This window comes from Diadema antillarum, unplaced genomic scaffold (assembly GCF_040938485.1).
Source record: "Diadema antillarum isolate AM-2024a unplaced genomic scaffold, OU_Dant_1.0 seq00000136_RagTag, whole genome shotgun sequence".
NCBI lineage: Eukaryota > Metazoa > Echinodermata > Echinoidea > Diadematoida > Diadematidae > Diadema > Diadema antillarum.
In genome coordinates this window covers 2015878-2029763 of record NW_027271213.1, presented here as the reverse complement: position 1 = coordinate 2029763, position 13886 = coordinate 2015878, and the positions used below count along the sequence as shown (strand labels likewise).

The following is a 13886-nucleotide window of genomic DNA, read 5'->3' as shown; positions in this document are numbered from 1 at the left end:
CAAATGAATCAAAACCAATCAAGCAGTTATGCCTGTAACTACGGTAAACTGATCTTTGAAGTGTGTGTGTAATGTTTGTGCGCGTGTGTGTTTTAAGTGCACATTTCCTCAATTCAATGTTTCACTTTTTGTTTCGATGCTGGCGATAGTGGTCGTCTTTGTATGCGAAGAGCACATAACCAGATATTAGACTACCGTATACGCCATATATTTAACGAGTCTATAATTTTTCGCGAATCGGGACTTCCTGACAATAATTTCGCGAGTGGTTGAATTCGCGAAGAGCAGAGTATTTAAGTTCGCATGTTTTTTAAATTCGCGAATAGCACCGACTCGCGAAATTCGCGAAAATAAAACCTCTCAAAATATTCGGCGTATAGCATTATGACATTATCATACTGTCCAGTTTAGTGTCTGACAAATGGTCATTCTTCCCACACCTATCCTCGTTATACAAATTTGTTTATACATGTTCATGTATGCGGTTTTGCGCATGTTTTATGTTTTTTGTGTGTCTTTTTAGGCAGTTTGTCTTATTTTTGCTTGTTCAGTAATAAGTTACGCTTTATGAGGGAACTGCAAATTACAAGGCAAGCTTTTCAAAAGTTCTCTCTACTTCCAACAAATTTTTCTTTGTACGGTATAACGTCACAGCATGATATTATGGTGTTTCCTTATACGACATTCGCCTTCATGATAATATGACAGAAGCTGCATTGATCTCGTATTACTGTGTGTATGCTACCTGTTATAATATTATAAAATGGGCTTCAGAATATCTGCAATCTGATTGGTCAAGTAGCATGCTTTGATTTTACTGATCCACACTGAGCCACACGTCCGGTAAAATCCCCCCCCCCCCCCAAAAAAAAAAGGCTCAAGACTTTTGTATTGTTGTAGATGTATCGGACGCATTTATAGGGAAAAGGTTGAATGTCATGAATTTACAGGTCCATTTGGTAAAACGAATGATGAACAAGCCTATTTCGTGGATCGGTGAGAATTGTATGCTCTCATTTAACTTTGGAAATACTATAACGCCCACTTCCTGCACTCGTGTTACAAACAGTTCCAAAGTTAAACTCGAGCATCCAATTCTCACTGATCCACTCTGTCCTGTGCATCATTATTTTGTATACTGTAATTATATTTTGCTGGAATGAAAGAAATGAAATGAAATGAAATGAAATACAGTTAATGAACAATCGAAAAACGAAATTAAGCTTAGCGAGTGTGAAAAGACATTTAAGCGTATCCGGGCAATTACCCCCAAAGGGCAATTACCCCCGGCTAAATACTGGTAAGTGGTAAGGTTAGAGTTAAGATTAGGGTTAGGGTTAGGTTTAGAGTTAGGAGTTAGGAGTTAGGAGTTTGGGTTATGATTAGGATTAAGTTCAGGATTAGGATTAGGGCCGGGGGAAGTGTCCAGGGTAATTGCCCAGGGGGTATTGCCCTTTATAGACCCATTTATAAAGGACCCTACCTTTTTTACCATTTCTATTCACAGTTTGATTCGCCCATAAACCCTTCTAAACCAAGATTCTGTCGATGACATCATCCCTTCAATCGCCACTAAAACTGCTAAAGTACTAATATCTCTAACAAAAAGACATTGAAATGCGCCGTCTCCCAAACTGAGCACAACTTGCATGTTTCCATAATCAGGTACTGATAATAATGATTAACAGAACACATTGTGTGAAAACATGCAAATTATGTTCAGTTCGGGGTCTTATACAATGCCTATGCGTTTTGTCAATCATATAAGTTCTGTCGCAGTGACTGACAAAAGAGTCATCAATCTCACATCTGAAGCTCGCTATTGTACTCTTTTTTTTCATGTACGACGTCTGAATGGTCGATACGTCTTACGATAATCTTGCTAATCGATATTTACGACAATAATGCTCCTGATGATTTTTAATGGTATTCTTTATTTCTTAATTTCATTGAATATTCTTTTTCATTTTTCATTTTTTGCAAGGAAATTAGTTTGAACATACAAGAATAAGCACTTGTTCGAATAAGCACCTGTTCCTCTCACTTTTTTTAAATACAGTACATTTTTTTTTTCAGACCGAACAATGTATACAAAAGTTATTTAAGAAATTATCTGCATAAATCTCCAACAAAAAAGCTATCTTGGTCAACCTGAACCAACACAAAATCAATATCTACTTCATTATACTAGCACGTGTGCTGCTGAATCACATTTTGTTTTTACGCATAATACATTTTTGGTGTGTCTTTTTTTTCTTTGCAAATCATACCATACATACAAATTGATAGAAAGTTCTTCATACAACGTTGGTACATCAGAAAAACTTGAAATCAAACCTTTTTTTTGTTGAATTTTGCAGTGGAAAATCGAATTATTTTTTATTCTTATGGATGTACAAACTTGCCCGAGCAACATTAGGTGAATTAATAGCTCATGATCTTTATTATCACAACATATGGAAGCCGAATGTGCGTGGTATTTCTTCCACGAGAAGTACGGGGCTTTCTTCTAAAGGATGTAACGCTGATGTGCCGAGGCTTGTGTGCACGCGCATTGATATTTTTACCACTCTCAGTTCATCAGTTTGTTGACCTTACCAATGTACATCAAACATTATACAATCTCGAAATCAGCTGTATAGGAAACTTTCTTTAAACTTTCGTTTTATGATGTGTACAGCCCCAATACATCAATTCTAACACTCCACAGCAACCCTTGGTTAGAAAACGGACTACAAAGAACAAACCCTACCGTATCAACACTAGCAAACAAACACCACATAACAGAACCAACTTTGCAGTTGTCGACAATCTAAGAGTAAGATAACATCAAGATTCTGAAATATTGACATCCTTCTAAACCGTAGTGTGCTTTGAGCGCCAGTTCACACAGAAACCCACTGCCCAAGCCCAAAGTCCATGGCCCATAGAGGTTTAAGAGACGATATTCAAAACTGTAATATCAGAAAATATGGAGTGGAAAACATATTTTTCATGCCGATTATGAGGTCGCTATTTAGCAAATGCGCTGATGTATAGGTAGATCCCATCCATTGTCTCGTATGCAGTTTGGAACATTGATGCAGTCTTTAGTCTTCTTTTTCATGTTGTGCGACGATGATGACATATCGTAGAAAGTCTGACTTCGTCGATTCGTTGGAGAAGAGCAAAATTCTTGACACGTGAGCACCTGGTGAGAGGTCTTTATCCCGCCCATGGCCAGGGATAGAGCGCTTAAGAGAAGGAAATGAAACGAACCGGAAATAGAGAGATTGAAATACGAAGAGATCGATGCATGTATCGTCAATGTACAACAGACTTAGCTTTCAAATTCCACATCCTCCCCGCCCGGTCCTTTCCCATAGACTTAGTACACTTTTAGACTAACATGTTTTCGAATATCATTATACCAAAAATGTGCATTAAATCCGTCACTTTAGTTCCAAAATGCAAGAGATCCGTCGTAGGGGAGGGGGTATATCTCTTTTCAAATGACATTTGCCTGTTTGGTTACCGTCCATATACATTTAGTACACTTTTGGGATTGACAATTTCCCAAAGTCCATCAATAACGTATTTACGAGATACTTTCATTTGAATCTTAAAAATGCAAAAGCTACCTTGTATGCACAGGTTGATCCTGGAGTGCAAGAGAGCAGTCCCCCACCTCCATAGAAATAATGGTGGGGGCAAACATATCACTTTGCCACCAAATAATTCGAGCAATGCAGAAAATCTTATTGTTTTTTTTTTTGCTACAAAATTGTCCAAATACTTCACCTGTATATAGCAAGTATAGTGTGCACCAGATTGTTAAATTTCAACTCTGAAAATGCAAAAGTTCCCTCGCATGGGAGGGAGATACCTCATCCCACCCACGCTGCCCCGTTAAGTCCCCTCCCATACACGTAGTGTACACTTTGGAGATTGACAAATTTCCAATATTTCATGAAAAGTGTGCACCAGATCTGTCAATTCGTGTCAATTCAATCCCAACAAATTCAAAAGTTCCATCCTGTGGGAGGGGATATCCTAAATTCACCTTTCTCCGGTTCGTTTCCTACCCGTAGATTTAGTAAGCCTACAGTTCTTTGATAGACAGTTTTTACATGTTCCATCATCAAACGAAATGCGTATACGAGGTGTTTTCATTTCAATTCTTAAAATGCAACAGCTCCCTCGTATTGCATACGTAGGTAGGAGGACGTCCCCTTAAAACCCGCTGAGGACGAGTCCCGAGTATACTCGGGCAAGTGTCTATGGGAAATGCGTGTTGTCGCAAAATCAGTCCGTCCTCAACGGGTTAATCCCCCCCCCCCCCCCCCCGCTATATTAGCCTTCCTCCATGCATTGATTATGGCTACACTTTGGGGATTAACAATTTTTCAAATATCTCACCAAAAGTGTGCACCAGATCGTTGAATTACAATCATTAAAAAAAAATGTAAACAGACTTACAACTCTTCTCTGATACAAATTTCCGGGTATTCCAAAAGAAAGAAAGAAAGAAAGAAAGAAAGCAAAAGCTCCCTCGAATAGGAGGGGGATTCCCCCCCCCCCCCCCCCCCGTCACCTCCGGCCATCGCCTTGCTCGGTCCCCCTCCATAGACTTGATACACTTTGGGGACTGACAATTTTCCGAAAATTCCACAAGTATACATCACACCGTTCTATTTCAATTCTAACAATGCAAAAGCTCCGTCGTGCGGGAGGGGGATACCCTCTCCCACCCCCTCCCCGTCAACTTCCATACACTTAGTACACAGTGATGACGCACATACGGAACAAGAGCTGAGGTACCGCGATTTCTTCATTCACATTTCAGCGATTATCATCTTTCTTACTGTTTTGATAGAAAAGAAAAAAAAAACTAAAATTCCATTAATACGATAGAATGCAACAGATCACTGACTTGCAGGTCTGAAAATGTAAAATCTCCTTACACAACCACAACCACCCTTTGTACTTTAATATCTTAGCTTTCATATCGTTTCGTCATTATTACTTTGTGTCCTATCTCCATTGATTGCATAGCAAATTTACACCGGTATTTTTTCATGGAACCTGCGCTTACAAGCTTTGCTTTTGCGGTTCCATCATATTTCACAAGTTATAGAGAATTAGTCTTATGTACATTATGAATGCTGACACACTTTCTGTTCATGTCCCGACGTATGACATGTTTTGTATCTTGCTTGGTTTGTATTCTTTTCTGGATGTATTTTGATGTCAAATGAAATATGAAAATAAACGTGCTGGAACTGTTCACTGTGTCTCGAGTACAAGACCAGTGCAGTTTCAGTTATTCAATTCAATTCAATTCAATTCAATTCAATTCAATTCAATACAACAAAACTAAGAGCGATACTAACGATATAGTAAACTATGATATATGTGTGTGCATATTGTATTATGTATATCTATCTCTCTATCTATCATATTATACATATACATATATGTATATCTATTTCATTTTATATTAAAGATACATGATTTGTTTTATATATAGTTATTTTTATATTCTAAGGGAGGGAGAAAGAGAAATATTACCTATTACGTGGTAGGCATTAAAACTTCGGCTTTGCGTCGACCCAGCTCTACGAATCCATAGATAATTCCAGCGATGATGGCCAAAACGATGAACAGTACCATGAGTACGCAGCACACGCAACAACAAACCAACCGTTTCATCCGCGACACAGAATACAAATAAGAATCGGATCTCGAAACGTCACTAATACGTCTTGGTGGCGCGTACGACGTCGCATTGAAGTGGTCGGTTTCATCCCGCGCTTCCGATTGATGGGCGACACCCGCTTCATCATCAAGTCTTTTGAGGGCTACCTCTGTCTCCAGTGGAACATCCCCGCCATTTTCGATATCCTTGCAAGCCCCGTCCATTGCCACCAGGCTCCACGAAAGCAATAGACTTGATACAAATGCCTTCACAGTTAATTTAGTCGCGAACTTTTAACATTGATCAAGCAATGAGTCAAAACCAATCAAGCAGTTAGGCCTGTAACTACGGTAAACTGATCTTTGAAGTGTGTGTGTAATGTTTGTGCGCGTATGTGTTTTAAGTGCACATTTCCTCAATTCATTGTTTCATTTTTCTTTTGTTTCGATGCGATAGTGGTCGTCTCTGTATGTGACGAGCACACAATCAGATATTAGATTACCGTATATGCCATATATTTAGCGAGTCTATTTTTTTTTCGCGAATCGGGACTTCCCGACAATAATTTCGCGAGTGATTAAATTCGCGACTGTGGAGCACAGTACTGAACAGAGAATGTATACGCGCGCGTTACATTCATGTCGAGAGCAGAGTTTTTAAATTCGCGCGTTTTTAAATTCGCGAAAATAAAACTTCGCGAAATATATATTCGGCGAATATAGCACTATGACATAATATACTGTCCAGTTTAAATGGTGTTTTTTGTCATTCCTTCGACGCCTATCCTCGTTATACAAATTTGTTTATCCATGTTTATGTATGCGGTTGTGCTCATCTTTTACCCTTTTTTTTTTTGGTCTTTTTTAGGCAATCCGTCGTAAGTTTGTTTGTTCAGTAATTGGATATTTTTCATGAGGGAACAGCAAATTACAAGCCAAGCTTTTCAAAAGTTCTCTCAACTTCCAACAACATTTTCTTTGATACAGTATAACGTCACAGTATACTAGTAATATGATTGTGTTTCCTAATATTGACTTTTATGATATGACACAAGCTGCATTGATTCCGTATTGCTATATGTATATTTCCTGTTAAAGTATTATAAAATGGGCTTCATAATCTTTGTAATCTGATTGGTCAATTTTCATGCTTTAATTTTTCTGATCCATACTGAGCCATGCGTCCGGTAAAATTCGATCACATGGCTCAAGCATTCTACGTAAGTATTATTGTAGGTGTATCCGACGCATGATAAGAAAAAAAATGTTGATTTCCATTAATTTACAGGCTCATTTTATAAAACGAAGGATGCACAGGCATAAGTCGAGGATTGGTGAGAATTGGGTGTTCTCATTTAACTTTGGAAACAGTCTAAAACCCACTTGCTACACTCATTGGTTCGAACTGTTCGCATCCAAAAATTCTCACTGATCCACTCTGTTCTGTGCATCATTATTTTATATTAGTGTAATCGTATTTTGTCGGAGTGAAAGAAATGAAATGAACTGAGTTGAAATACATTACATGGAAAATACAATCGAAAACGACATACAGTTTAGCGTTGTCGACTGTGAGAAGACATTTGAGAACATAAGCAACACAAATGAATGTTTCCTTGTGTTGCTTCATCTTACTCTGATCAACACTAATGTATCGAAATAAATATTTATAAACTCTTTTTCTTTCAGTTTTCTTCAGATTATTTGGATATGCCCACTAACCATTCTAACCCACGATTCTGTCGAGGAAATCATCCTTTCAATCGCCACTAAAGCCCCGGTCAAACCCCGGTCACACAGCGCTTTACGGCACAATCACGGCCAAAACACGTCAAAAAGTGGTCCCCCGTGAAGCAGACGATGTTGTTTGCGTTGATATCGAGTTTAAGACGAGCTAAGGTCGATTTATAGACGTGACAGGGCGCGGCGAAAAATCTGAAAGGCGTCGGACGCGGTGAAAAGTTTTGAACTGCTCAAAATTTTATTCCGCGGACAACCACGGGCGGCTCACGTGGTAAAGACGTGCAACACACGTGACACACACGTGATAATCCGTGTTCCGGCTGTGATTAAACTTGGGGAGACGCGGTAAAGATGCGAAAGTTTAGCGGTCTGTCACGGGGAGAGCACGGCCATCTGACGCGTGTTACGCGTTGGTATCACGGGAGATAGCGTCTGTTTAGCGGCTTATCGCTGACAAATGGATTTTTCCGCGTACACACACATGGCTGGACGTGGTTAGCCGTGCTTAGGCAGTGCTTAGGCAGTGCTTCAGCAGTGGAACAGCCGCCAACGGCCATACCCCGTACCAAGCACGGCCAAGCCAAAATTGACCAAAAAATTGCCACTTACGACCACGTCCACCAGATTTTCATAACTTTTTGTACGTGATTTGGACGTGAAGTGCTGTGTGACCGGGATATGGCCGTTGGCAGCTGTTCCACTGCTAAAGCACTGCCTAAACACGGCTAACCACGTCCAGCCACCTGTATGTACGCGGAAAAAAATCCATTTGTCAGTGATAAGCCGCTAAACACACACTATTTCCCGTGATACCAAGTGTGCCGCCCCCTGATTGTCCGCGGAATAAAAATTTTGAGCAGTTCAAAACTTTTTTACCGCGTCCGACGGCGTTCCGATTTTTCCCCGCGTCCTGCCACGTCTATAAATCGACCGTAGCTCGTCTTAAACTCTACATCAACGCGAACAACATCGTCTGCTTCACGGGAGACCACTTTTAGACGGGTTTTGGGCCGTGATTAAGCCGTAAAGCGCTGTGTGACCGGGTTTTAAAGTACTAAATATCACTCACAAAAAGACATGCACTCACAAAAATGCGCCTTCTCCTAAACTGAGCACAACGTGCATGTTTCCATATTATGTCCTGATAATAATGATTAACAGAACACATTGTGTGAAAACATGCAAATTATGCTCAGTTCAGGACATTATGCAATGCCTATGCCTGTTGTTAATCATATTAGTACTGTAGCAGTGTCTGACAAAATAGTCATCAATCTCAGATCTAAAGTCCGCTATTGTACTGGTTTTTTTTTTTAATGTACGACATCTTGGTTGAAAGAAATACGAAGACAGAGAAGGACTAAAGTCAGCTCAATAGTCACGTATATTTCTAGTTTTTGCCCTGCACGGGCAATGTGACCCAACCCCCCCCCCCCAAAAAAAAAAAAATGAATATTTTCTTAAACAGTATAATCACTTTTGAAAAGATAGATTTAACTGATATGACAGAGGCAATCGTGTAGTCTTAGATAACAAGGTCAAAGCTGTAGGGAGATATAGCAGCAACACAATTGAGTATATGAATGTAAGAACGACCCCAAGTCCATCCATGGAAGACCATTTCGAGTAAATTAAAAAAAAAAAACTTTACATCTTTTTTTATTTGTCCCAATAATATTCTATTCAACTGTGATGGGAAGGCAACATTGTATAAGCTAATTAAAAAAAATTAAAATGCAAATTAAAGACAATTAGCATTTTCATTAATTGTGCAGAGGCCATTTTGTGTGGTGGACTTGGGTCGTTCTTTGATTCATATGCATGATATTCTGCTAAAGAGATGACAGAAGGATGAGAGAGGGCGCTATTATATGAATGTAAGAATGACCCAAGTCCTTTATTCTTACATTGATATAAGATTTAACTCATTCATTTCAGGCACTTCCGGGGGTAATTAGGATTTATCATTTATACGCAAGATGAGTCCTTGCATAAGCTACAATTTCCCATTTCAAACTGAATTTGGCCAAAAATTGGACTTGGGTCGTTCTTATATTCAGGTGTTCAATTCCCTTATTCGATGACGTGCCTTGGATGCCATAGTTTTTCACCACAGATAATAGCAGAAATGATTATTATCACCATCGCCATCAATATCACTTAGCATGCACAGGAATCATGGGGTTTCCATATGCTTGTTGTACCTGACACGAACTCATTGAAAAACGATTAACTTAGAACGAGTTAACTGGCAGAAAGTTATTTAGCACGTCAAACATTATTCACACATATCTACATAAGACTGTTCAGATCTGCTGATTTTCCGGAGACTATTGGTCAAACATAAGGGTTGATGAAAATAGTTAGCTTACGCTCTAATGAAAAAAAAAAGAATAATGAAAACACAGGTTCGAGATGTGATAGTTCTCATAGATGAAATATTTTGATAACATGACGATTTTTAAGCAAATGACAGACATCACTCACTGATCGTGGTCAATTTATTGCCATGGTTCATAAAGAATTTCCATCAAGGATTGATTAAAAATGGTGAAACCAAAAACAAGAGTGTTTTACATTACATGTAGTTTGACGCTAGCATTCGATCGAACAATAGCGATCGAACAATTGTCACACAATGTTATAAGCAGCTCATGACGCGGTTTTACAAAAATCAGCAATTCCTTAATAACAAAATTATGATAATAATAAACCGATGCATATTTGTCATAAGCCACCTGCCTCTGCTGAAGAGTGTTGACATGATCACTCAGTAAAACCACGATTGTCCGCACCTACTTCGGTGCCATCATTTTCTGTCATGTCCACCTGTATACCAATGCTGGACAAAGCTGGCACTGGAAGGCAGTGGTCATTTGGAGATTTCTCCATCTCGACCGATGGCGTCTTCACAGGAGTATCAGCACATCGTTTATCCTGAAGCTCGTAGTCATTTGCATTCATCTCCTTCTCCTTTTCGTTCTCGTCTTCGTCAGAATCATCGGAGGCAAACCGAGCCTTGCAGAAAACATACTTGGCGAGGAGGTATATGACGGTGACAATGATTCCCTCAACCAAGCTGAAGAGCGCCATAATGTAAGGGACTTTCCCGATGAGATCAGACTCCGGAGCTGGGTAGAACAGCTCCAGCATGGTGGCGGCGAGGAGGCTGTTCTGAGCACCGGTTTCCAAGGAAACGGTAATGGCTTTCCGCTTCTCAAGGCAGCAGATTTTGGCTATTATGAGTCCAGCGATGCATCCCATGAACGGAAGGAGGATTGAGACGGCATACTCCTCTCCACTGGCGCTCTTGTAAATATGAAGTTGAGCGGGAACCCCAAGACCCACTGCTACCAGGATGCAAATGGTGGCTACTGGCTTCAACAGCTTCTCGCAGTACTTCCGGAACTTGCTCGAATAACGAGCGATGACCATACTTATGCCGATGGGGATAACGAGGTACAGGATCTGCAGGAAGAGGTCCAGGAAGGGCGTCTGAAGATCTTCGGCGCCTGTGGTGAGGGGACGAGCGTATAGCCAGAGGTTGAACGGCATCATGCCCATGGCGAAAATCGTGGAGAAGAAGGTCATCGTTAGGCTGAGGACGAAATCGCAGTCGAGTAGGAGGCTAAAGATGTTGCTGAGCCAACCTCCAGGACACGTGCCGACCATGATCAGCCCTAAGGACGTCGTGTCGTCGAGTCTGAACGCCTTTGCCAAAGCAAACGCAAGGGCGGGCATCAGGAAGAACTGGCAGGCCATTGCAAGCAACAAAACCCAAGGTTTCTTGATTATCTCCCAGATGCCTTTGAACTCCATCTTGCTTCCCATCATGATGTACGAGATGATCAACCACGCCAACACCATGTAGGAAAACAGGGGATTTAAGATGGAATCGACATGCTTGACTTTGACGACATACGACTCGATCAGGTCCCCGTCCTCGGCCTCCCCCTCGGTGAAGTAGATCTCCAGATCCGAAATGCCAACGAACAAGCCTTCGATGACCGTGGTGAAATTCGCTGGAATTTGGCCTAGAGACGCAACGTCGATGGTTGTGAGATTGTTGACGGTGAAGATCGACTGATCCAGGCTCTTGAGTCGTAGCGTTCCCGATGTGACGCCGGAGTCAATCGCATTAATTGACACTGTAAGGGGAACATTCTCACCCTCGAACAACCCCAGGAAATCTGCACTGTACGAGAAATCAAAGCGCGGCGACACCTCTTGCCCCTCCACTTGGCATAATGTCAGGAAAAGAAGCACAAGAACGTATGTCTTCTCGATCGTCATGATGACTGTATCAAAGTAAAACCTACGAAGATACAAAATGCAAAGCAATGATTAAGTTAGTGTTGTCTGAAAATAATGTAACTTTTGTATGCAACTTTGTAAGTATTTTGTATTGTTTTTATGCAGGGCCCCTTTGTAAATCATTTTTTAACTGAAAGGCTACCCTGTAAGAATAAAAAGGAATCAATCAATCAATCAATTAATTGATATTTGTTTCGTGTGTGTGTGGTTTAGTAAAGCGATCATTTCTAAGGTATTTATTTTGCCGATGCAAACGAGATTTCTTACATTTTCTTTGCTCCGAATAATCACTGTCTCAAGATGCCCTATTGTGCGTGATCATTTTTCCCTTGGCATAGAGAGGATTAATGCATTTTTGGTCTTCATGGCCTTAGGAAATTATTTTTAAAATGACTGACCAATCAGCATTAATACTACAATGACAAAGAGCTTGATTATTCATTTTAATCATTTTCCCTTTCTATACATTATAAAAAAGAAAGACTACGTTTTAAGCATGCTTGAACGGATGAGCTTCATGTTTAAGAAAAACACATTTTCGCTAATATTGTTTTCTTTGTATGAAGAGTGGTCCTGTTTTCAGAAAACTCGGGTCGCGATAAAATAACAGCTGAGATCCAGCGATTAGACGCGAATGTTTTCAGATCATTGTGTTACATAAGTTTAAGAAAGTTACCATTTACTTGTAATGTGATTGCATAGTTTATCTTTTGTAAAGGGAAATAAAAAACAACAACTGCTACAATATATATCTCATACGCAACTGAAGCCTAAACGCAGGAGATTTTGTATTACCGGTTGTCTCCTTTATATGATTCGATATCAATTGATTCCTATATGACTGATGCTTACATTCGGTTCCCTTAATAATCATTGGGTTAACTCAAATAATTTTGACTTACCGTCTAGCAAACTGTTATGTTACGTCAGCCGCTCCACCAACGAGTAGTTTCGATATCATCTCTCAAGACGCTGAAAAGAAATCGTCGCTGACTTCGAGCTTTATAGAGAGGCCGAGCAGGTATTCAAACCACTTACGTCATCAACTTCAACCTCATGTTTGCCCGTGATTATTTGCCAGGTAGTCAATTTTATGGTCGTGATAATCTAGTAACATCTCAATCTATAAAGGTGTGTAAGAACGCGTCAACATTCGCAAGTACATATCAAAGAGTATATGATAGAACTCACTATAGCATAGGCAGTGGTTGCTTCGCAACCAGTCCAGTCGTACAATCCAGTCGTTTGGAATTCGGTGGTTTAGTTTCTGATTACATTTGACATGTTCGAGGCCAGATTGAAAATTTCATGTGATCTGCTTGTGTGCTGCTTCAGCGATTCACGAAATATCGACTGCATCCACTGTATATATCTGTAACATATCCTGTACAGAACACCCGTAATCCGTGAAAACACAAAATCAAAAGATACAAAGCTTGATAAGTGTAATGATCGTTGATACGTCATTTGTGAAGAAATTGAAAAATATACAGAACAAGGAGAATAATCGAAAAAATTATGCTACACTTCTGATGCTGATGCTACCTCAACTACACCTTCACGAGCACGAGGAGCATCCCATAATGGGGTGTGACCTTTTTAAGAAGTCAGTATTATCATAAATATTGTCGTTAGTGCCACTTCTCATAACATCTGTTAATTCAAAGTAATCACCACCATCATCATTTAAATTAGTTTATGACTGCTATCGTGTCACAGTTGTTTTGTTTTCCCCAAGTGCAATCTAAAACTTGAAGCACAGTATATCAACTCACAGAATCGACTATCCACGACTTCATTGGTGCAGGGTTGCGATATGACTACTTGCCATGGTGGCAGTATAAGACCTTTTGGAAACTCAGTTGGTGATCTATGACTGTATGTTGAATGGCCCCCAGAAAAAACAAAATAAAAACACAAATAAAACAAAAAAGTAAGATTTTGACTCGAGGATCAAGCAAACTTGCAAGGATATTGTAATCGACTAGTTGGTCTTTGAATGACTGTTTTAAACTTTTGGAAGCCAATCACTGACTTAGAGAATTGAAAAATACAACAAGACGTCAACCAATCAAAACACAATTCTTAGATTTCAGGGATCATCGAAGGTAATGTTTATGGCTGCCATGGTATTCATATCAGAGAAATTCAGA

The 13886-nt window shown here is 39.9% G+C and overlaps 1 protein-coding gene across 1 annotated transcript; it reads right to left on the bottom strand.

The window, feature by feature from the left end:
* Nucleotides 1–10185: 10185 nt before the first annotated feature.
* Nucleotides 10186–11712, bottom strand: LOC139727592 (hepatic sodium/bile acid cotransporter-like). The gene has a single exon (XM_071638573.1). It carries the CDS (start codon nt 11710–11712, stop codon nt 10186–10188), a length of 1527 nt encoding a protein of 508 aa, XP_071494674.1.
* Between the last annotated feature and the right edge of the window lie 2174 nt (nt 11713–13886).

What these genes read in the sequence shown, in the direction of transcription:
- LOC139727592 (XM_071638573.1), bottom strand. Translation starts at nt 11,712, where the DNA reads ATGACGATCGAGAAGACATACGTTCTTGTGCTTCTTTTCCTGACATTA.